General features: G+C 42.2%; 3 protein-coding genes across 3 annotated transcripts; all 3 read right to left on the bottom strand.

Annotated features, from left to right (window-relative positions):
- Window positions 1-4,138: 4,138 nt before the first annotated feature.
- On the bottom strand, window positions 4,139-13,724 carry gls2b (glutaminase 2b (liver, mitochondrial)). Its single transcript, XM_018703868.2, is given in 19 exon segments — window positions 4,139-4,765; window positions 5,188-5,251; window positions 6,516-6,592; window positions 6,784-6,845; window positions 6,925-7,017; window positions 7,333-7,464; window positions 7,569-7,745; window positions 7,854-7,904; window positions 8,358-8,424; window positions 8,560-8,618; window positions 8,740-8,772; window positions 9,547-9,605; window positions 9,965-9,977; window positions 9,979-10,129; window positions 10,492-10,571; window positions 10,781-10,910; window positions 12,678-12,799; window positions 12,874-12,973; window positions 13,443-13,724. Coding segments are annotated over 19 exon segments (1,833 nt in total). The 5' UTR covers window positions 13,649-13,724; the 3' UTR covers window positions 4,139-4,608.
- Window positions 13,725-14,893: 1,169 nt separating this feature from the next.
- Window positions 14,894-17,733, bottom strand: rdh5 (retinol dehydrogenase 5 (11-cis/9-cis)). Its single transcript, XM_018703836.2, has 5 exons — window positions 17,652-17,733; window positions 17,230-17,552; window positions 16,882-17,140; window positions 15,789-15,952; window positions 14,894-15,506 (listed from the first exon to the last, which is right to left on the bottom strand). The coding sequence occupies exons 1-5, from the start codon at window positions 17,681-17,683 to the stop codon at window positions 15,286-15,288; spliced, it is 999 nt and encodes a 332-aa protein (XP_018559352.1). The 5' UTR covers window positions 17,684-17,733; the 3' UTR covers window positions 14,894-15,285.
- A 2,179-nt stretch (window positions 17,734-19,912) lies between these two features.
- bloc1s1 (biogenesis of lysosomal organelles complex-1, subunit 1) lies at window positions 19,913-22,621 on the bottom strand. Its single transcript, XM_018703850.2, has 4 exons — window positions 22,388-22,621; window positions 22,186-22,258; window positions 20,868-21,000; window positions 19,913-20,517 (listed from the first exon to the last, which is right to left on the bottom strand). Exons 1-4 carry the CDS (start codon window positions 22,446-22,448, stop codon window positions 20,407-20,409), a joined length of 378 nt encoding a protein of 125 aa, XP_018559366.1. The 5' UTR covers window positions 22,449-22,621; the 3' UTR covers window positions 19,913-20,406.
- Window positions 22,622-23,404: the final 783 nt, after the last annotated feature.

Raw genomic sequence — 23,404 nt, 5'->3', positions numbered from 1 at the left:
TCCTGCAGTCTTTTTGTTTTTCTTCATTCTTTTATCCATCTGTCATCTGGCTCCTATACTTCAGGCTCAGGGAGGGTGGTGGAGGTGGTGGAGGTGGTGGAGGTGATGGAGGTGATGAGGGTGATGGAGGTGATGGAGGTGATGGAGGTGATGGAGGGTGGAGGTGATGGAGGGTGATGGAGGGTGATGGAGGTGGTGGAGGTGGTGGAGGTGATGGAGGTGATGAAGGGTGATGGAGGTGGTGGAGGTGGTGGAGGGTGATGAAGGTGATGGAGGTGATGGAGGGTGATGGAGGTGATGGAGGTGGTGGAGGTGGTGGAGGGTGATGAAGGTGATGGAGGTGATGGAGGGTGATGGAGGGTGATGAAGGTGATGGAGGGTGATGGAGGGTGATGGAGGGTGATGGAGGTGGTGGAGGGTGATGGAGGGTGATGGAGGGTGATGGAGGTGATGGAGGGTGGTGGAGGTGATGGAGGTGGTGGAGGGTGATGGAGGTGATGGAGGTGGTGGAGGTGGTGGAGGGTGATGAAGGTGATGGAGGTGATGGAGGGTGATGGAGGGTGATGAAGGTGATGGAGGGTGATGGAGGGTGATGGAGGATGATGGAGGGTGATGGAGGTGGTGGAGGGTGATGGAGGGTGATGGAGGGTGATGGAGGTGATGGAGGGTGGTGGAGGTGATGGAGGTGGTGGAGGGTGGTGGAGGGTGGTGGAGGTGATGGAGGGTGATGAAGGGTGATGCAGGGTGATGGAGGTGATGGAGGGTGATGGAGGGTGATGGAGGGCTGAGGTGTTTTCCTCTACCATCAGACTATAAGAAGAGAAAACAGCAGGAAAATCACTCAGGAACTGAACAAATGTAAAATCCAATGCTGCCTCTGAGACAAACGCCTTATTCATGACAAAAAGAAAAACACAGAAATGTTTTAAACAAGTCGACAAATCAGCTCTAACTCAAAAAGTGGGAGAAATCCCCCCTGGCTACATGAAAAGTGTTCTTTTAGTCAGTCTGAAGTTATGTAATGTATCTACCTACAGCAGTCACACAGAAGGGAAATAGCTGTCATCTCAGATGAACTGGCTATCAGATGGAAAACAAACACAAAATATCAGAGGCATGAAAAGAAGAGAACCTCCACAGTCTAATAATAGCCCTGACTGTGGTAGATAAGCATGAGACAGAAAACACCTGCTCTATAGGGATGAGAACAGCCTGTCCTGCTGGATACAGCAGGTCCGACACTTACGTGAGCTTTTCATGGAGAGTTTATGAAGAGAGGCCGAGTCAACGAGCTCTGACATGTACAGAGCAGTGAACGTGATTCCTAATGACCTGCTCCCAGGTTTGTACGTATCTGAAGGATAAAAGGAAAACAAACTCATAGTCAGGTATTTTGATATTGTCAGCACATTCATTCAAATACAGCGAATGTGATGTCTCTCTTCAGTCCCCGCAGCAGAGGACAGGACCAGGTTTTAGTCCTGGAGGATGAGAAGGGGACAGCATGTCAGTCAGCTCTTTGTAACGTGCCCACAGAAATACTATAATAATCAGTAAGAAAGAAGAAAGAGAAGTAGTGAGTCTGAAAAAAATGTTCTACAGATCCTAAAACTAGAGCAGAGAATTAGAAGTAGCAGCCTTAAACATTAGTACCTGTATGTACTGTAGGTACTGTAGGTGTCGTTACGATGTTTACTGCAGTTTTCAGTCCCTGAAGGATTAATAAGGTAAAGACAGGATAATAAATAGACATGGGATTAACAAGATAAACACTTCCAGACGTCTGTGAGTCCACATATCATAGTATAATAGACAATGGATGGAGTGTTACACTTCTTTACGCTCTGTTAGATGTGTTCAGCTGTAGCAGCTGAATTAAGCCAGTCTGTCACATGCTAGAGGAATTGAACTATATTTACCTCCATGGAGACATTCATTTATTAAATATTTATGAGGTGAGTGATCACCTTCACCATGTGACCCCTCAGGTGTGGCAGCTCCTGACTGTGAACCCATGTCAGACCAACACTGACTCAGTTTCTTTGATCTTTCTGTTGCCAAATAATCTATAAATGCTCAGTTTGTCAGAAAAACAAAGTAATACTTGTGTGAAAATGATGTAATCTTTGAGCTATCCGGTCAACATGGTGAAACTAATTATTATTATGATTATTACATGAGTTCATCAGCACAAAATTACCAGCAAACAAGATGATTTTATTCATTTATTACCACTTTCTCAGCTGGTGGAACGAAATCCAAAGGTCAGAGTATCTACATCAGCTCTGTAAGGAGATCCTCACTCTGTCTCTGCTGAATTCATCAGATTCTTCTGATCAGACATGTTCACACTGTCAAGGGTAAGTTACTGTGATAACAAACCCCAAACATTTTCATTCGTCTTCTCACAGACTGTAGGTTTGGGTCTCCACCCTCAAATCCTACATCCAGCGGGGCGTCCTGTGCAGATCACCTGCTCAGTCACTGTACACTCCTCCATGTTGAGGATTAAATCAGGGAGGGTAACACAAACTAACAGACTAATGAAGATAACCAGTGTAAACCAGCTCCTTCATCCTCAGCAGACTCAGCTGAGTGTTAATGTCAGCATGCTAACACGCTCACACTGACGATGCTAACATGACAATGTTTATCAGCCATTCACCATGTTCATCACCTCAGTTCATCATGTTAGCATGCTAACACCTGCTAAATAACACAGCACAAAGTAGAGGTGAGGCTGATGAGAACGTCTTGTGAGATGTTGCATTAAAGTAACTACAGTTCATCCTGGGGAGGACATGACAGTCTGTTCAGTATTAGTCAAGACATTTCAGTCGAAAGCCACAAATCTCAACCTCATGGTCGCACTAGAGGAAAAGTCTGCAAAGTTATATGGATTCATAGTTAAAACCTTTCAGTGTGTGACCAACACCACGGACTAACATCTAAAAATATCTCTACCAATGCTCAGAGACTAACCTGCTGGCAGGTAACAAAGGCCGATAGTAAAACCTACATGCTAAAATAAGATTACAGCAATAACAAAAACCACACAGTTCATACCTCCTGTCTCTGAATTCATCCTTTTTCTACCTCGTCAGGTTGAACATTCACTCGCAGGGTTCACTGTCATCTCAGCTGCAGCTCATTAAGGCCTCGCATTTAGTTTTTTTGTCCTGGTTTCATCAAAGCTCCTAAATGCCACTTTCACCTGTCTGTCTGCCATGGTGATGGGAGGCCTGGTTTATTCTGTGCAGGCAGAGTATCTGCTGGAGAAAGAGAGCTCAGTGTGAAGCCTTCCCCACTGTCTTCCTACAAGCAGAGAGCTGCATGAAGCTTCCACATCATACAAACTGAAAGTCAACGGCTGTTTTTACTAAATGCTTTGGAGAAAGCAGAGTGCCAGTCTACACAGTAAGCTGTCACATAATCAATAAAGCAATAGGTGGAAGATTTTTCCTTTCATCATTCAAAGTGCTGGATGTCAACATTTGTTCCAGATCTGCACAGAATCCAGCAAGTACACAGCTCCCATACAGGAGTCACATCCATACCACTGAAGGAGAGTTTCATGTTTTCCTTTGAGCTGGTGCCTGTCTGCCTGTCTGTCTGTCTGCCTGTCAGTCAAAATGTCTGTCTGCCTGTCTGTCTGCCTGTCAGTCAATATGTCTGTCTGTCTGTCTGATAGGAGCTCCTCTCTGCTCAGTGCTCAGTGGAGGCTGTGGGCTCACCACTGCAGATCACACACCTCTCTGATGGGGACACAGCGCCATCTGGTGGCTACAATCTACGTGTTAGCCTCAATCAGCTACATCAGCTGGGCCAGGAAAGGGACTTTACATCCATAAATAAAAAAAGAGAGAATCTCAGTTAAAGTGTGTGGACCATGACTCAGTGTATTCACAGCTGAAAGTCTGTGAATACTTCCTGTGGATGGTTTGTTTCATAAACACTATAATAATTATGCAGAACACACTCTAACAATAACAGCATTTAAACCCAACCACCTCCTGCTGCCTCTTCATCATGTATTCCTGCTTTCAGGTGATTTAGTGGATGCTGTTGAATATTTGATAACAAACTGCTGACAGCATGAAGCTTTGACTAACCTTATAAAATCAGACGAAACTGAAGCTATGGGTGGCAGATAAAATACAATTTAATAAAACATGTTTAATGGATGTCAGTGTCAAATACTCCACATAATAATAAATTACCTGTGGGAAGTTCATGTTTGTGCAGAGTTAAAACATGTATAAACATTACATCCATCCACCTATTTAGAGCTGAAGAACAGAATATATTTCAGTGAACCCCAAATCAAGTTTACTGGGATCACGTAGAACTCTGATCAAATTTGAGCTCTTTCTATTTCTATTTTCTTCTTGCATATTTTTGACATACTTTATATTGTATTTGCAGCAGCTGCTGTTTGCACAGTTACTTCATATATTAAGTGAACTAACCACAGGACAGAGTGGATCAGTACAGGTCGTTCACTCTGCTTCTGTTTGCCTCTCTCTCTTTTTCTATTAAAAGTGTATTCTCATACTTCACAGATTGGACAAACGCCCTGACGTTTCACAGTCTGGGGACTTTCACACGTCACACCATGCCCTCGATGGTGTCCAGCTTCGGGGAATGCTCGGTGACGGTATGCTGCTTCTCCTGCTGCCTGTAGACCTGCTGGTAGTCCTTCAGCACCTTCACCACCTCCTCGTGTCCGAACTGCACGGCGTCATCGACAGGCAGGTTCCCCCATCTGCACAGACAGGAGGAAAGGTCATGATAGAGGAGAATTTTCAGCAGTTCATACTTAAGGTTTGAAGCATGGATTCATAATATATCTTAAAGACAATTTAAGCTCAAAGGTTCATCCTCAGAATGCATTATTTATACTTTAAATCTTCTCAGTGTAGCTGTTGTTTTACGTCTTGCTCTGAGATAATTTTTAGTTTCATTCAAACACTTTTTAAATCAGGCAGCCTCACTAAAACTAGAGATCACATTTTCAGGAGTTAGATGAGAATGAATCTGAGTTCCTGTCAGCAGAATGATGAGAGATAAAATGACACCAGCAGAGGCCTACAAAGAAAACACAACTAGAGGTTAAAATATTTGATCATAGCTGGTGTAGAAACTGAAAGCTGGAGGACACAAAGGAGTCAGAGATACTGATCTCACCTGTCTTCTACAAAGGGATCAACTTTACAGGTCTCAGTGAGAAACTTCACAACGTTTATGTGACCTGAGAATAAACAGACAACATGTTTAAAGTTTCACATCAGGGACAATCAAACAGACTCAGCCTTTTTTTATTTAAGCTCAAGAAGCACTGATGTCAGAAAGCAATGGAGCAACAACATGAGCATTAAAAATCATACACCCACAACCAGCAAGTTATTCATCATTTACAGTCTAATAACATGATGGAGTGTGGGTGAGCAAATACTTCTGACAGATGAATAAAGCTGCTAAAAATACAAACTACAGGAAAAAAGAAGAGGATTTATGATTATTTCCTCCAGTCACAATCTGACTCAGGATCAGATTTAGGAGAGTAAAGCTCTGCCTTTCTCATTTGGAAGAAAACACTTATTACCTCCTTTTTTATTCTGCAAACAAACAACCTGCTTACAAGGCTGTTTTTGAAAAATGTTACTGTTGAAGACACAGTGAAGCAGCAGAGCATTAAATCTGCACCGTGAACAAACTTAAAGCACAACAGAGGACAAATAATGGACCATATGGTGTTCTGAGAGCTGACTCATTAGTGGTGCTGTATAAATGTGAGCCAGAGGTTCTGATCCTCTGCAGTTAATCACCAGAACAAATGAAGTGAAAACCAATTTTAGCTCTGAGCGTCAAAACAAATAATTCAACAAGAGTAACTATTTCTCTCTGTCAGTCTCTGATAAAAGTCAAGTTCCCACGTTTGTCATCTCAGAACCAGCAGGTGACTTGTTAAGTCTCACCTCACCTCTGTCAGCATCCAGCTGTGTGAAATATATCACACCTGTTCATCGGCCAGGACGCAGGGGACACCGAGGTGTCAAGACGTCTCAGCACAATTCAGAGCTGAGTTTAGTGTTTTATCATACTCCACCACAAACTAACACACATCACACCCACACAGGTGTTTTACTTATTCTGATCAGACCTCTAGTCAGGATGATGGAGGAGTAACGTCTCCCACCTTGTGCAACAGAAGGATGGTCAGAGACACAGTCCACAGAGGAAGTGAGAACACCTGTGGAGGTGGACTACAGGTGTGCAGGGCCTTTAACATGCACTAACACTAAAGCGTTATATTCTGTTAGCTTTTACTGGAGTTCATATTTTCCAGATTTTTAATGCTTCATTTGACCTTTACGAAGCAGAGGATGTAATATCTGATTTATTTTCACCCTTTGGTCACACAGATCTGTAGCCTGGCTGTTTACAGTTTGCCTGTGGAACTGATTTATCGTTGCTCATTCATTAAATAAAATGTCAAAAACTGCAGAGCTCACCCTCAGCTGCAGCAATATGCAGTGCTGTCCGAGAATCATAGTCTTTCAGATCCATGTCCATGGATGACAGAGCAAACCTGAAGGAAGGGACAGCAGTACGTTAAAAACAGGTATACACAGCTGATCCGCATGTAGGTTCCAGTGTGAGGGATTATTTTCAGCTCAGCAGACAAACTTTATGTTTAGAGTTTCAGCCTCAGGCCTGGAACAAACATTCAAGGCCATTTATTATATAAGAAGACAGTACCCAGGCCTCGTGGTAACGTACCTTCTCAGGGCTGACACGTCTCCACTGTAGGCAGCAAACATCAAGTTGAAAACGGACTTGTTCTGCAAACACAAGAAGGTGAAGTACAGAGACACTGGACATCTTTAACACAACAATCAACAAACTGAGGAGGGAACTCACCCGGTCTTCTCCATCCTGCCTGCGAGGATCCTGCTTCTTCACAAAGTGCCTCAAGTTGTCATAATTGTGGAAGTTGAAAAGCGAAACGAGCTCCTGAGATACAGTTTTGATTTAGTTAGAGAGGAAAACACTGGAGGACCTGGACATTATTCTTGTGTTTTAAGGAACATTTATTATGCGAACTCTGCCTGCTCGGTATCAAACATAGAGTCACTGGGACATAAACTCTCAAAATATCCTTTGTGATCTATAAATAATCTCCTGCTATGTTCACTTCTCTGTAGAGAAGCTTGACGTTTTACATCTCGGTGATATTAATGGTTTGAGTCTAAACTCTCAGAGTCCACTTTGGCTCCATCTGGTGGCAGAATGAACAGACACAGAGGACAGAGTGAAGGGAGCTCTTGCCTGACAGAAGTGAATTCCCCGCACACTGTTTCCAACTCTGTCCAGAGGAGGAGACCAACACATCACTCCCATGACGTTTGGGATCACCAGCAGTATCGCACCAGACACGCCAGATTTAGCAGGCAAGCCCACCTGAGACATGAGGGCGAGATTTCCTCCAGGTCAACACATGAACATTAAGAGAGCAGCAGTGAGGTGGTGGAGTGGTGTACAGCCAGCCTCTGGTGGTCACTCACATGAAAAGCCATCTGACCAGAGAAGTCGTACATGCCACACGAGTGCATGAGACTCAGAGTGTTTCGCACCGCCTCGGCACTCAGGACGCGCTCGCCTGTGATCGGACAGATCCCTCCATTGGCCAGAGTGGCGGCTATGATGCTCCCAGATTCACAGGTCACCTCCAGGGAGCAGAGCTGAGAGCAGAGGAGTCAAAACTACTGGAACTATTCTCATTTCAGATGAATTCATATCAGGATAAACAAGAGCAAGAAAAGGTTGTTTAATGATTCTTCATGGTTTACCTGGAAGTAGAAGTCTAAGGCATCGATCATGTCTGCTCCCGGTGGAAAACACTGCAAAATACAATCATCATGACTATTTGATTGATGGATATGCTGGCTAACACTGTACAGCTGAGCGGTGATTTCTTAACCAGACGATGAAGAATATCTCAGCTAACTCCCAACTCTCCCGCTCTCTCTGTCTCTCTGTCTCTCAGTCTCTCAGTCTGGGACCACAGCTCCAATGATCCTGCAGAACCCCACTGACATAATAACATGTGATGCATGCAGTGGAGTTTTACTGATGACTGAACTAACAAACTGATCAGAGGTACAGAAAACTGGAAGGAAGGTTGATTTCTAATATTTTAAGAAAAGAATTAAAAACATACAAATACAAACTGTTTAGTGATCAGACATCTAAAGATTTTTGATTTTTAGTTTTTCAGATTATTCCCATGTGAAGTTGAAACAATTACTCAGTCCACATATTTCAGCTGTGTAGGAAAATGTTGTGTAACTGACCTTCTTCTCTTTCATGTAGTATCCAATGGCAAAATTTCTGTCGCCTGTTTCTTTTTCTGACTGGAATCTGAGACAGATGAGCAGAATGGGTCAATACTGAGACATCAATAATGCAAGAGGCCAGTGGACAGGCAACCTGCCCAACACACTCTGAGCTTAGGAGTGTTAACAACATCTAGAAATGATTTGACAGTTCACTCACGTGGCATTGCTGAATCCCACGTATTCCTGGCCAGCCATCTTTTTCACAAACTCCATAAACTGGGAAAATAAAGACAAGGTTTTATGATCACTGCAGCATCTCTGAGCCCCGCTGAGATCCTCACACACAGCCACAGTCTGTCTCATGGTCTGAACAGAAAATCCAAGGCTCATTACTCACATAGTCAAACTTCTCGGCCTTGTTTGCACGAGGCTAAAAAACAAAGTCAGAGTCAGTCACTCATGTTAAAATGCTGGCTGCCACATTAATTTATGGAACTCTGCATATGACTTCAGTGTGAAACAATACATGAATGTACCTGTGATTACATAATTCTACATCCTATTATCAGCTGGTAGAACAGGAGGACAGATAGGCAGTGATCGTAAAGCTCAGAGCTCAGGTGGAGTTCAGGGAACACTGAACAGGATTACAAGCATCTGTCCCATTTAATCTGAAGTGAATCTGTGAGACAATCCCTGACTGTCATTCAGTCAGTGAGGTCACACTTCTCCAAATATTACACACATTAAGATACTGTGAAGTTATATTAATGACCCCCTGCTGCTGCTTTATGACATTTCCCTCAGGCTTTGTCATAAAGGTCATCACATCCACACTCAGCAACCTGCAGACTCTAAACCAGAACATACTGCACATTATACAGCTAAATGGGGTTGATTATTAAAACTAGTCACAAAAACACTGTTTTCCAGAAACTTTTTTAGCTAATTCAAATAAAACTTCAAAGATGTAGAGATTTTTCATGTGTGGACTATCAGAGAATTAAATAACAAATCCCTAATCAAGAGTTTGAAAATCAGAATAATATGATTAACCTGTTAAAAAGTTTACACAGTGGGACTCCAAAGTACAGGTAAGAGTTTGTTAAATCGTCTGTGTCACTGACTTTTTCTTTTTTTTTTCAGAAGGACAGTGATTGAGTGTGTGTGCTGACTCAGCTTTCACAGACGTCCATCTGTTTACCTTGATAAGAGAGCTGATCACTATGGCCCCGGCGTTCACCATCGGGTTATGGGGCTTATCTGGAGGTTAGGATGACAAGATACGGTACAGTGTGGATGAGTTCTGCACTGAATAACAGTTTCATCTGATCAGTCAGCCAGGTTCATCATCAGCTGTGCAGATATACACGCAGGTCTGTTTTAAATCTCTTTTGGTTGTAAAAACAAAAAGCAAATAAGTGAGGTAGAAATATGAGCTGGAGGAACACACTGTTGTAATCAGGGAAACTAGCATGAAGTGAATAATGTACCACAGGAGACATACAGTATCTGCTCATATCTATCTTCTTCCTGTCAGTTCAAAGTGGAGATGTTTCCTCCCTCTGACTGCAGGCTGATGTCTCTACAGTCCAACAGCACAGGGCTGAGGCCTCACACACCTTCGTCATCCAGCGGAGAGCATGTTGAACTTGAGTCCACTGGGCTCCATGCCAACGTAACGGTGAACCTTCTCTGTCCCTGCCTCATGGACGGCAATGGCATACTGCAGGGGCTTCACGCAGGACTGCAGGCAGAACGGTTGCTTGGTGTCACCCACTGAGTGTCTGACAAACAAGACCGCAGAGGAAACATTTCAGCAGCAGACCATCTGGAAAATAATGTTTTCAAACTGGACAGTTTGAGCTGTCCTGCTACAGGGCGTCTGAACAAGAGCAGTAATAAAAGGGGTCAGCAGTCCTCCTGCCTTCTCAACACAAGATCCATTTAGCAGCTGTGAGCTCAGTCATGTCACATGACTTCTCAGCATCATTCAAATCAAATCAGTCGCAACTTTTAGACCAGCATGGGTTTGAGTCTTTCAGTGGCTCTGAAAATGAAATTTAAACACATACAGTTCACTGACATCTGGGAAAAAACCAAGACTGTGTTATACGATACAAAGCTCCAGAGCTGCTGTAATTCTTACCTCTGACCATCCACTGTGCACAGAGACACTCCCCACAGCTCTGGGTTGAACTTGGCCAGCTGGGGGATGTAGTCTGCAACCTGAAGCCAGGCCAGCAGGGAGACACAGGAGGAGATTTAGGAATATGTGTCAGAAGTGAAGGCAGCGCAGCAGAAAATGATTTAGTAGGAGATGGAGTGAGGAAGAGTCAGAGGCAGGATTCTGACCATGTGGACTTTCTGTCAAAATGCATACCTGGAGAAACTACAACAACATTTCCATTTCCAAGGAACAAATGACAAACAGCTACCTTTCCATCACTTTGGTTTTCCACTCTGTTGTAGATTGCATCTATTTTTCGTGCAAACACATCAAACTCAGGGATGATGAATTTCTTCCTGAAGGCCTGGATGAGCAGGACAATGTTTCCACCTGCACATCTGAGAGAGAAACAACATGACAACACAGGACTCACTGAAAATTCAATACTGTCTTTGATATTTCAGAAATGTAAACCATGCGGCGTGTGTGTGAGTGTGCGTGGAGCAGCTGCCAACCGTCAGTCACAACGTCAGGCCTTTGCTTTCATCAGCCTGACATGTAGCGACACACACCACATTCACTGATGTGTTTTCACCACAGGCTGCCGACACGTCCAGGTTCATCAGTTCATCAGAGCGTTACTACACAGCATGTAGCACAGTGTATGACTGAGAGCTGTTACTGAAGTGAGTTAACATTGGTGTTTCCTCTAAACTGTGAAGTAAACAGCTGCTAATGCTAACGTTAGCCACGTAGCCACAGTAAAACTGACAGCTCCTTTAACAGAAAACACCAGGTTGACTGCAGATCTAATAAATTATAATAAACCATTTGAAACATCATATTTCTTTCACACTATTCAGGTGAATTCTTTTAACACTGTTTGAAAAACATGATAATCTTTAACCATTTCTGTGTTGGACTGAATCTATAATTTTTCCCCTCATACATGCTGTTTGTAGGTCGGCCATCTTTCAGTATTATACAGTTTAATAAAACCACAGCTTAAAGAATTACCTTCAGGTTGAATCCAGACATTTCAGACACAGTCTCAACAAACATTAAGCATCAACAAACTTACACTAAAGTGACACTTAACAAACTATTGTATCAGACATTATAAATGTGTTGTGGCTCTAAACTCCTCCACATTCTTCAAGTGGTACATGAATCAGACATAAATCAGTTGTAATCAGTGAGGTGTGTGTGTGTGTGTGTGTGTGTGGAGGACCAGGCAGAGAGACAATCACACAGCAACTCACACACATCCTTCATTAACATGGATTGTTGTTGGAAGGTCAGACTAAAAATAGTTTGGTCTCATGCCTGTCCTGGGTGGTGAATGGAAAACAAAACACCGTGAGACATTCACACGTCAACTCTGAAAGGCGCCCTCTTCCTGCTGATCTGTGGTATCGTAGCATGAGAGATCTATTCATTCACCCACATCATTGTCTGAGGTGGAGAGGGAAGCGTGTAGCATCCCTCTGGAAAAAGACATTAAACCTCCAGAACAGACGACAAAGGGAGCTGTAATGTCTCTGCAGCAGAGAGTTAACTAAACTGCTGCACTTTGTACTCACACAGTTCACCTGAAGTCCTGAGCTAATGGCTGTAAGTCACCGTACAGAGGCAGTCAGCATTTCATTTGTGATGATCAAAGTATCCAGAGTCCACATGAAACTCAGTGAAGATAATGACAGACTGTAGGGAGCTGCTGTGTCGTTAGATGTTCTCACTGAGGCAGTTTACAGCCAGGTCTGTGCATTATCATTAATAACTGGAGTCTACAGGCTGGACAAACAGATAACTTTACAGATAAAAGACAACTCAGATGTTACTGTGGTGAACGTTCCGTCTTCTGTTGTAGTATCAGAGCTGACTCTGACTCAGGTGTTAATAACATTAACGATGACTCTGCTCTGTTCAGGTGGCCACTGATCAGTGAGCCAGCATGCACGGAGGACCAGGACCAGGACCTGAGCCTGGAGCTTCCCTTACAGAGACATGTCAAAATGTGTTCTGTGAAAAAGACTTATTGTCTCCTATTCTTATATCTGTGTTTGTTGTTGGTGAAGATGGATTCCAGTAGCAGATACTCAGTGATGTGTGAATCATCCTCTGTGCTTCTATAGAAATAATCTGTATCTATACTGTTGTCTCACCTGTGGAAGAGTTCTCTGTCCATCATCACCTCACCTGCAGATTCCCTCACGGCCCGTCGGAGCTTGTCCATGCAGTCCTTCAGACGAGGGTCAGACGGATGAAGACCTGTTCTCTTCAGGGCCTGCAAACAACAGCGGAAACTATGGACAGGTGCTTTATAAACAGCAGAGACAGAGTGTGTTTCAGCTACGATACTGAGGTGAAGTATGAGATGGGGACTTGCTCTTTTCCCTCTGTGATGGTGTAGAACAGCATGCCCTCCACCCCAGAGCTGGGAGGCTTTGAATGTACGTTCCTGGTGAAGACAGAGACATCAGTCCACACTCTGCTACCTGTACCACTCAAACATAAAGTCTTGTTCACATGCACAATTACCGTCTGACCTACACAGGATGAAGAAGAAACTGCCAGTGTGCTTTAAGAAAAGCCAGATGACAGAGATACAGAGGGTTTGTGTTACCTGCAGTAAATAACAGGTGAGAGCTCTTTCTTACTCTCTCTGACCGAAGCTGCAAGTGGACTCATCTGTAGCCGACACATGCTGCTAACTCACAGTTAAACAGCTGCAGGAGCACATATATATCTCATCTGTATCTCCCATGATACCCTGTACATTATACACTCCCTGGCCTCTTAGGTCCACCTATACTATCCTGTAGAGTCTCTGGGCTAACCATGTAGCTGACACAGACACACGAGGCCCAGGTGAAGCTGATGTGTTGGATCAGTCTGTCTGAGGAGGCGCCGACTCTCTCAACACTTACATGTGATGGGAATGATCCAGGTGTGTGGGCGGCCGTCTCTGGGACGCGGCTGTTGATTTCCGGCTCAGACAGCACGCCGGCTGGATGGTGAAAACCTTCTTCGCAGCATCTGTGTTTTTGCTGATGAGTTGGACAGAGTTTGTCAGACGCAGCGCTCTCAGACAGTTCATGGCTCTGATCCTCTGACGGCGGAGAAACACTTTCATTCACCGAGCTGACGTTCAGAAGCGGATCCCGCGAGGTCACTGACTCTACACTGAGCTGGACTTTGGCTGGCTTCACGTGTCGTCGGAAATTTAGCTTTTTAACGAGAATTTTCGCTGTGACAGATTTAATGTTCTTCAGTCCTTTTCCTGGTATTTATCTCTTTAATGCTCTTCATCTGACAAAGGCAGCTTCACAACGTGATTTGAAAAAATATGAAACTCGTAAAAAAAGTAATAATAAAAACATGACAGAACGTATGAACACTGCCACGTATTGCAATTTCATAGAGAAAATCTAATTTTACGAGGAGCATTTGAAAGCAGCAGGGGGTCTGTATAATAAGTTACAGGCACCTGTCCTCAGGGTCAGATATCAGCTGACTGACAGTAACAAACCAGAGGGGAGACGTTTTGGAAACACGGGTCTCACATCGCTCAGAGTTCATTCAACTGTTTCTCAGCAGATCATTTAGAATAAAACAGGTCAGAGCAGAGAGAGCTTTCTCAGGGTTAGGGTTATCAGGGATATTTATGTCTGAGAAAGCCTTCGGCCTGTAACATCACATGCTCAGCCAACAAGCTACTTAGAATAACATCAGTCACCACAGCTGATCCTGCACAGTTCACTCTGTCAGTACTTTAACTGATGACTGGGTTAGGGTTACCTTATTATTCAACTACAGTCCAGACACTATTAAACTACAGTCCAGATATTACAGAGACGGTTTGAATAAATGAATGAATACATTTTCCTTTGGTCTGTCATAGAGAAACACTGGAGTAAGGCACTCTCTGGTGAAGGATACAGAACATGAGCAGCTTCTGTCTCGTCTCAGGTGTGACTTTACTATGTTGTGTGAATTCTTAGCACCACCTGGTGAAATCTCCAGCCCCTGGGTTTCAGTGTTACACAGGTACAGATCAGCCACAACATGAAAACCACTGACAGGTGAGGTGAACAACACTGATCACCTCATCACAATCCCAATGTCCTGCTGGGAAACCTTTGGAGAGCATCTGGACGTTACTCTGACATGTACCATCCACCTAAACACTGTTGTAGACAAACCGAACCCCCCCAGCTGAGACTGCTCAGAAAAACTCCCCAGATCCTGATCTGATCCAGATGATCCTGATGTTCAGGAGCTGGTGAAAAGATTCAGTGTTAGACCAGAGTCAGAACATGAACATCACAGACATCTAAAGGTTTTATGGAAAATCTCTCAGCTGTTTCTGGATGGTAAATGTGTGTTTATTCAGCCTATGATGTTAACAGCCTCAATACCAAGGAACATAAATAACAGTGTCCAAAGGCACAGCAAAACAATATGTATACAGTAAATTGTACTGTACAGTTTCATTATTTTCTCTCAGATTATCTAAAAGTATCAAGCAGACATTACATAGGAAATATACCTCTATATGGCAGATTATTCAGGCATAAATATAATAACTGTAACAACAGATCACTGCTTGGTCCAAGGTAGATAAAGAATGCAGGTACACATATGTGTATATCTATCTATCTATTTATCTATATATATATATATCTATCTTTTAAGTGAGCCTCTGTGCTGCATTAAAATGTCACCAAATGACAGTAAATGGCCAATAAGTTTGAGGATATTTCCTCAAAGTTACACGCTCTTTGAAGGACGAGGCAGCACCAGCTTCAGCCCAATATCTACCACACAGGAAGGCATGTAAGAGAGGGGGATCCAGATAAGCTTGGCATCCCAGCCGGCACTGTATCTGGTGCGTGGGTAGGCAGCTGTCAGAGCGTGCTCCATGCAGCTGGTCACCTTGGTGAGGTCAGAGTCGCAGACAGCGTTCATGATCACACGCTGCACCTTGATGTCTGAAAAGGAGACGACGCACAGGAACAGGTGAATCAAATACTTTGTGCAGAAAACAGAATAACTTATTGTCAATGCATTTTTTCATCACCTGAAAATATCTGTAGTGTAAACTGAGGGAGATTCATGATGTGACATTTTCACAGGTCACAATGAACCTGCATTTTAAGAATATCTTAATCTTAAACATTTCACCCATTAAACAGAACATTTCATATAAACCAGTAAGTCAGACATTTACTTTCAGTCCACTGAGATAATGACCAGCAGTCTGCTGTACGCACATTTATCCAGGTACTTGTCTCCATAGCTGGCCTGAACTTCAGGACTGAGCTGGTTCCACAGACGATGCAGCTCTCTCTCCAGAGGATCGAGGCTCGTCACTGCAGTCTTAAAAAACCCCGGCTCAATGATGCACACGTTCACTCCAAAGTAGTTTATATCTCTCCTGATACATAAAACACATGGTCATATTTTATTATTCAAAAATAGAGCTTAACAGTTTGAACTCCACTTTCTGAGCCAGGCTAAATAAATAATTTATAGGTTGTGACTAATGGAAGATTGAGATTAAGTCAAATCCTATTTGGTATAACGCTGTGATAAATGTTAGTAAAACACAGATGAATACCTGTGGGGTTTTACACTTTGTTAATAAGCCTTCAAGCTGCAGTGATGCATGTTAAACAGTGGTTAACAAAGTTAAAATTCTCCACAGGTTTTATCCAAAGTGATCCATGAGGTAAAAGACTAAAAAGACGAGTGTCCTGCTGGAGGATAAAATCCTTCTTTCATTACCTGACTCAAGTGTGAAAAATGACGAAGAAGAATAAGAATGTTGGTTAATAAGAAGCAGATAAATCAAATCTTTAACAGCAGAGAGGTGGACCAGTGTTCTCCCCTGTCTGTTCTCATCAGTCAGTATCTTTATTGCTCTAAATGGTTTTATAATGTTCACTATCTGTACAGTAAAGACTGTGTCTGGTATGAGTGTTCGTCCTAATGATCAGAAATAATGAAGGCCTTTGTAAATAATGGGAAAATACACACGTTCTTTGTGTTTAAAACAACACTGTGTAACTTTAGCTGAGAAACAGCGCCCTCTGCAGCCACAAATGCTAATTAGAGACAGGTCCCTTGCTCTTTAAATTCTGTTGGGCTCCCGTATGTACAGAAAACAAAGCCTGATGCTTGACTGGAGCCAGGAGACAGAGTGGTGAATGTTCCTCATGATTTCTGTAACAAACATGGCATTTGAAAAGTTTCCTCACTGGATATCAGGGATGAGCTGTGGTTCTTGAGTCTTTTTAACTGACAGAAACATACACAGTGTCGCAGTATGCTCTTATCTCACATGAATAAGGTCATAAGTCCTACCTGAGACAGTCAGAGAAAGACTCCACTGCAAACTTAGAGATGCAGTACCCACCACCGTTTGCCGCCACTCTACCGAGCACTGATGCTACGTTTACAATACGACCACGAGCCTTTTTGATGAGAGGCAGGAAAGTCATCGTCATGCCAATCACTCCATTCATGTTGACTTTCAGTGTGCTGTGGAAATCCTCCACTTTCATCCACTCTGTAGGACCCATGGGTAATGAACGCCCAGCATTGTTCACAATACCCCAAAGACCTACAAACAAAATGAGAGGGGGAAGAAGTTAGAGACAAGTCTTTCATGAACAGTCACGTTATATTTAGATCATGCAGATCATGTCTCACCCTTGTCGCCAACCTCCTTCTTGGTAAACTCCATGGCCTTTTCGATGCTGTCCTGACTGGTCACATCCAGCAGGACAGTCCTCAGATAAGGGCCCGTCACCCTCTTCAGATCATCAGCTCCCTTCTCTGTGAGACAGCCAGCCAGCACTCGGAAACCTTTTCTGTCGAGCTTTTTACACAGCAAGTTTCCAAAGCCCGAGTCGCAGCCAGTCACAAAGACGTATTTGTCAGTGATGTTCTCAATCTCCAGGCTGTCTCTGTACAGCCACATAATAATCCACAGCACCACAAATGTAGCACTGATGTACAACCAGGCGTTTTCTCTGACAAGACAGAAGACATTGTTGGTAGGTTCTTGTTAGTTGGTAGGTTCCATGGTGAGGATGCAACTGTCAAACTGGTGTAGCATTGGTGTTTCTTACCCTAAAAGGTCGTAGACAAACTGTGTATCCATGCTGCTTCCAGGATTAGAGGTGTGTTTTTGGTCACCTGGAGGACTCAGTGCTCTCTGAGAAAACATGTTGAGCAAATGTTAATAGGTACTGATGTGGCAAAGCTCCAGATCTGATTTTCAGGGAGTGGACAGACAGTAAAAACACAGACTAATTTTAGCAATTCCCATAATCCAATTCCTTCTTAAGTTCATAATAATGTGGGGTTTTATTGAAGTACTGCTCTGGTTTGTTGAACCTCTTTGATTGGAACTATGGGACACAATGAATCTGTTCAGCAAGGGCCTTAGCAGGAGAGGTGCCTGTAATACACAACTGCTGTGGGCACATGAGAAATCTTTGGATAATACTCTTATGGAAGAAAGAAAGGCATTTGTGAGGGAAGGAGACCGGGGGTGGGGTGGGGGGGTTGCATTGTTTTGAGGCATAAATTTAATGCCTGTGACGGAGCTGCTTAAGCTGGTCACTGCTGAAAACCAATTAGTTTTCAGGTATATTAGTGAGAAATAAACTGAATACATGCATCTGTGGGCTGTATTAATGATATCAAAATGATCTTAAGTTAAATCAAGTGTTTATTACTCATATTCATAGCTGTTCAATTAAAACATGAATGATCCTGTGATCAGGTTGAAAAACATGAATTTAGTACAAATAATACATATGTATCAAGAAAAATACCTCAGATATTTGTATGAATTAATATAATTTGATCAGATAAAACTAACTAAACTTAAAACCTCCGTTACTCTTCTGTTACATACATTTAAACAAATCACTTTGATTAAATTGCACTGTGATACATTTACAACAGGAAACCATGACCATCAGAACATCGATGACTGAAAAAGTAGTCTGTTGTAATTCAATGGTGATATTGGTGAGATATTTATATAAAACTTGTATTATCCTACCTTTTCCTGATGGATGTCCACAACTTATCCGTCCTCTTCCTTTTCCCTTTCTGGTTATTCCTGTGTCTTAACTCAGAGAGGCTGGTCAGAGACAGGCTTTATCCCACTGGTTTATCCCTTAAGACAAGTCCGCAATTGGTAATCCCCAGTCCGTAACCATTTGGATTGTGCATGTGTGTGTGTTTCAGACAAAAGTGGTGGGAATTACAGAAAACACAGAGAATTTTCAGTAGGATAAGAGAACTTTGAAATCAGAGAAGTTATTTTAGATATTCCAGCGTCTCACAGTGAATTATCTACTCTCACATTACACTGACAGAAATGTTGCCAACATATTTTCAGTACCTGGTGGTTCTCAGAGTATACAGGCATAAGTACTTTATGTTTTAAGAGTGTTAATAAAAACTTATGATAATCCTACGTTAAAGCACTGTGTGTGTGTGTGTGTACCCTTTAAACCATGTATATAATCTCAGTTCACTGACCCTCTTATATCAGTTTTTAAGGTTAAATAATATTTACTGTACATGCTGTAACTGTAGTCAGCTCATTCTGAAGTGAAATGTGGGGTGTCAACAATAAGTAGCTGTTGCACTGTTCATTGCATTGTAACTTATCAATAAATTATTTCAACAAAACCCTGGAGCAATAAGGAAAAAGGTTTTGTATAAATATGACTTGCTTCACAGTTGCACCGTCCACAAAACCCTGCAGCTTTAAACGTTCTGTCTAAATGTTAGATGACCCCAGAGTGAAGCAGCCTCCACTTTACAGAAAAACAGATTTCTGTGCCACATGCTGAGGAATCAAGTCTGTTTCCTGTTTTCTATCCTGATAATGAGCAGTGAAATGAAAGTGTAATTCATCATCAAACACGCCTGTAATTACGTGAGCGAAGTGAACAGCAACGTGCATCATGACATAACTTTCCTTCACGTCACACATTCAACTTGAATCAGCAACTAATGTTACTTCAACTTTTAGAACAGCTGTAATTAATCCATCAGCCAGAAAACAAACCTCCACTCAGAAGTCTTTGTGACTAACTCTCAGTCTGGACTTTAACAGTTCTTTTTTGACTTGTTTAATTAACATTTTCTATGCCCGCCCAACTACTGACACTTACTCAGGTGTCAGCAGTTTTTAATCAGCAGGCTGCTGAGATCATTTTTGTTATTTTGTTTAACATCATTTATGAACCCTTGTGAATATATATATATATATATATATATATATATATGTATATATATATATATATACACATACACACACACACACACACACACACACACATATAACACATACACAAAAAAAAAGTGCATTTTAAGAAGAATTTATTAAAAACAATGTTCCATCAACAAATTGTAACAAAACGTTGTGTTGTCTGACACAGATGTATAACACACACACAGACATACATGACTCAGTTTTCAGCAACATTCCCAAAAATGCTGTTAGGAGACACTGCAGACAATGAAAGGGTGACAATCTGTGGCTCCTTAAACCTGTTACTCATTAGAAGCAGGTGAACTAACATAACTAACTTAACATGCAACAAAGTCAGAGAAAGATCTTATTTTTATATCAGCATCCGTGTGTGGTTACCCTGGTTAATACTGTTCCTCACACAAACACTTCAACAGTGATGCACGGGTGCAGTTAGCTGTAAAATGCAACTTCAACGTTTCTCTGGACAAAGTAATGCTCAGCATCAGTCCTCTGAGAGGAGTCACTACTGCTTCTATCTGTGCTGACGACAGTCCACGACCAGATTTCTGTTTCAGCTGTAAACACCTTTCACGTCATTCATTTCATGAGGAGGCAGACTGAAGCTGACCCTTGTGTACGTACTCCAGAGCTGTGGCAATGGTCCTCATGTCCATCTCAATACTGCGGGCCCAGTTCTCCACGTCACCAATTTCCTGTTCAGAACAGAGAAACAGAATCACTGCCACCTCATACATTCATCAGTCTAATCGATCATAAACAGGAAAGCTTTAAGCCTTTCCAAGCTTCCTGATGAATTGCTTTTACCACCTGTCAGATCCCTTCAGATTCAGGAGCTGTGTCAAGACTCTTCCATGATAGTAATCTGCTTTTGGTAAAGCTGTAAGGTCTGATGACACTGTGCTCACTGACTGCTGACTGATTTCTGTGGGTATGCCTTTATTTGAATGAGGAGCACCATGAGATGAGACAGTAAAACTGAATCATGTAACTCAACAAAGAGAAGATGCTGCTACACCTAGTAGCAGTGTGAAGTGTCTCCTACCTTTAAGGCCTGGTTGAAACCCTCCACCATACTGATCCACTGAGCAGTTTGTTTGGAGAACTGGCTCGCCTGCACCTGTAGAGTCTTCACCTCATGGTCAAGCTTACGTTGGTTTATGTATGCCTGAGCAACACTACAGTAAAACAAACAACAATGAGATGCTGTATTATTAATGCATGAAAATAGAGTTGTGTACTATTATCCACTGTAGCATGTGAGAGTGAATTTGTATTTACTGGTGTAAAATCTAAGGCATTAATATGTCCATTTATACTGAGAACGTACTGCAATATCCAGACTCGACTAAATCTTTCCAAGTCACAGAAGGATTTTGGTCATAATCTTTTTCATAAAGGAACAGTACAACAGTGGTCTTTGCATCTTACTCTTGTTCTTTAAGCTGATTGTCTCAGTTTCAGCACAACTTTCACAATGTTAACAGTCAGTAACAGTAATGTACTGTTTACAGTTGTGTCACAGACTGGAACACTTTTATCCTGCCAGGAGTGGATGGTTTTATTTCAGTGGTTCAGAAAGAGGTGTTGTGCTGGGTCAGCTTGACTGAAACCTGTTGGGAACTATGATACTTGGACAGTCTAAACAGGTGATTTCTGTCAGGCACAGGCCATACAGTACATTACCCATCACATCAAGGAACATGTTTCTAATGCAGAGGAATTCCTTAACACACATACTTGTATCAGAAGCTGGAGTATGATACTCAGCTGCTGTCACTGAGTAAAAACTAAACCAGAATTTACTGTAAAGTCTATAACCCGATATTCAGATGCAACATTAATAATCTATATTATATCCAATATATTCTAATACTCACTTTGAATCAGTTTAGGCAACCATGCCAAACATTCGCAGCTCAATCTTTTCAGGTGAGTATTAACTGTACTACCCTTTCTGTTTATTAGGATTTTAAGATGAACACCTTTAGGTTTTGGATTATTATGTTGGCGTTAACGTGCCGTTTGAATGACATCACATCACACTGATTTGTCTATATGGTAGCACTTTACAACAATCAATAATAAAAACAGAAATTGAAGCTACTTGTTGAGGCTACGGCAGCTGATTTCCAGCTTTATTTCAAGCTGAATTATTCAAATGCTGTTTTCAGCTGTGTTGGCAGAGAGGCAGGGTGTAGCCTGAAAATAAAGGCGGTTATAGGGAATATTGCTCTGTCAGGGATATATTTATTGAGAATGGACCAACATGCCCGCTCCAAGTCCAAATCCTTAGTTAACTTCACGACAACGACTGAAGAACTGTGAAATCACAAAACAGCAGCGCAGCTTCATTTTCATACCCAACGTTGAGGTGGTCTACCAGGGCTTCTGTCAAACAGGTGGCTGCAGCTATAGCTTCACGCCTGCGTCTCTCTGTGAAGGAAACCAAATCAACAGACAAACCGTCAACACTGTGGAAAACGGGGGCCTCATAAGAGACACGGAGCTTTGTTTTTAGCATCTGTTAGCATGACAGCTAGCCGGTAACAAGCAGCCACTTACCCTGCAGCTCCTTCCGCTCATTTTGCTTCGCCTGGTGCTCCTTCAGAAGACGGGACAACATCCTCAGTGGTCGTTGAAATGATTTCGTAAGTGTTTTTTCCTTTAGCTAGCTGAATAACATGACCGTTACAGACCGAGACGGTGGCGATGCTAACAGCTGACAAATGAACCCGCTGTCACGAGACCAAGTTCTGGAAAGACGTCACACGAGGGCGTGTCCAAAAATGGCGCCATCTGTCATCATCAATGTAATGTTATTATGGTTGTGTTTTTAATTTACACGTCAAACAGTGTAGGAATAGACACACAACACAACAGTTCTTTGACGTGTGTAAGCGCCCGTTATTTTACATTTAACTGTGTTTTATGATGATGTCCAGATCAGTTTAACGTCATATCCGTTTGAGCCTTCAAAATAAAAGTGTGAAGACGACTCGTCAAAACCAATATTCAATAAAATTACTCAGGGCTGCAACTGATAATTAGTTTCTCTCTCTATCTGCTGATTATTAGTCTTATTAGTCTTCAAAACATCAAACAATAGTGAATAATTAACAGGATTTCACAGATTCCAGAGCAGTGTCTTTAAAAAAGCTTTTTGTGTTGACCAACAGTCCAAACATTTTCAGTTTACTACAGTGCACAACTGGAAAAAGTGACACATCCTCACACAGCATAAACTGTTTTGATAATCAATTCATGATATCAAATGTCTGGCATTTGTACTTAAAAATGGACATAAATGATTAATTGATTATCAAAACAGCTGCAGATTGTTTTTCTGTTGATTGACTAATCAGTAAATCAGTAACTTTTTTTAGCTGTATAAACTCAAATCCAATTATTAAGAGAAAAGACTGAAGGCAACATCAAGAGTAGGAACAAAGTTAGCAGGACTGATGTCCTGAGGCAGACTTTGGGCCTGTCATTACTGATGTCATGACTGAGCAGCCTACAATGGCAGGAAAAGATGAACTGTACTGAACTGTTTTCTACACTAAAGAGGCAAGAAAAATA

This window comes from Lates calcarifer, linkage group LG12, assembly GCF_001640805.2.
Source record: "Lates calcarifer isolate ASB-BC8 linkage group LG12, TLL_Latcal_v3, whole genome shotgun sequence".
Classification (NCBI taxonomy): Eukaryota; Metazoa; Chordata; class Actinopteri; family Centropomidae; genus Lates; species Lates calcarifer.
The sequence above is the reverse complement of the archived record's forward strand: the minus strand, read 5'-3'. Positions and strand labels throughout refer to the sequence as shown.

Coding starts and splice junctions, on each gene's coding strand:
- bloc1s1 (XM_018703850.2), bottom strand. CDS start 22,448: ATGTTGTCCCGTCTTCTGAAGGAGCACCAGGCGAAGCAAAATGAGCGG. Junction 21,001..22,185: donor GTAGACCACCTCAACGTTGG/GTATGAAAATGA, acceptor GTTTTACTGTAG/TGTTGCTCAGGCATACATAA. Junction 20,518..20,867: donor GTTTCAACCAGGCCTTAAAG/GTAGGAGACACT, acceptor TGTTCTGAACAG/GAAATTGGTGACGTGGAGAA.
- rdh5 (XM_018703836.2), bottom strand. CDS start 17,683: ATGGATACACAGTTTGTCTACGACCTTTTAGG. Junction 17,553..17,651: donor TTTGTCTACGACCTTTTAGG/GTAAGAAACACC, acceptor CTGTCTTGTCAG/AGAAAACGCCTGGTTGTACA. Junction 15,953..16,881: donor TCTTTCTCTGACTGTCTCAG/GTAGGACTTATG, acceptor TTTATGTATCAG/GAGAGATATAAACTACTTTG.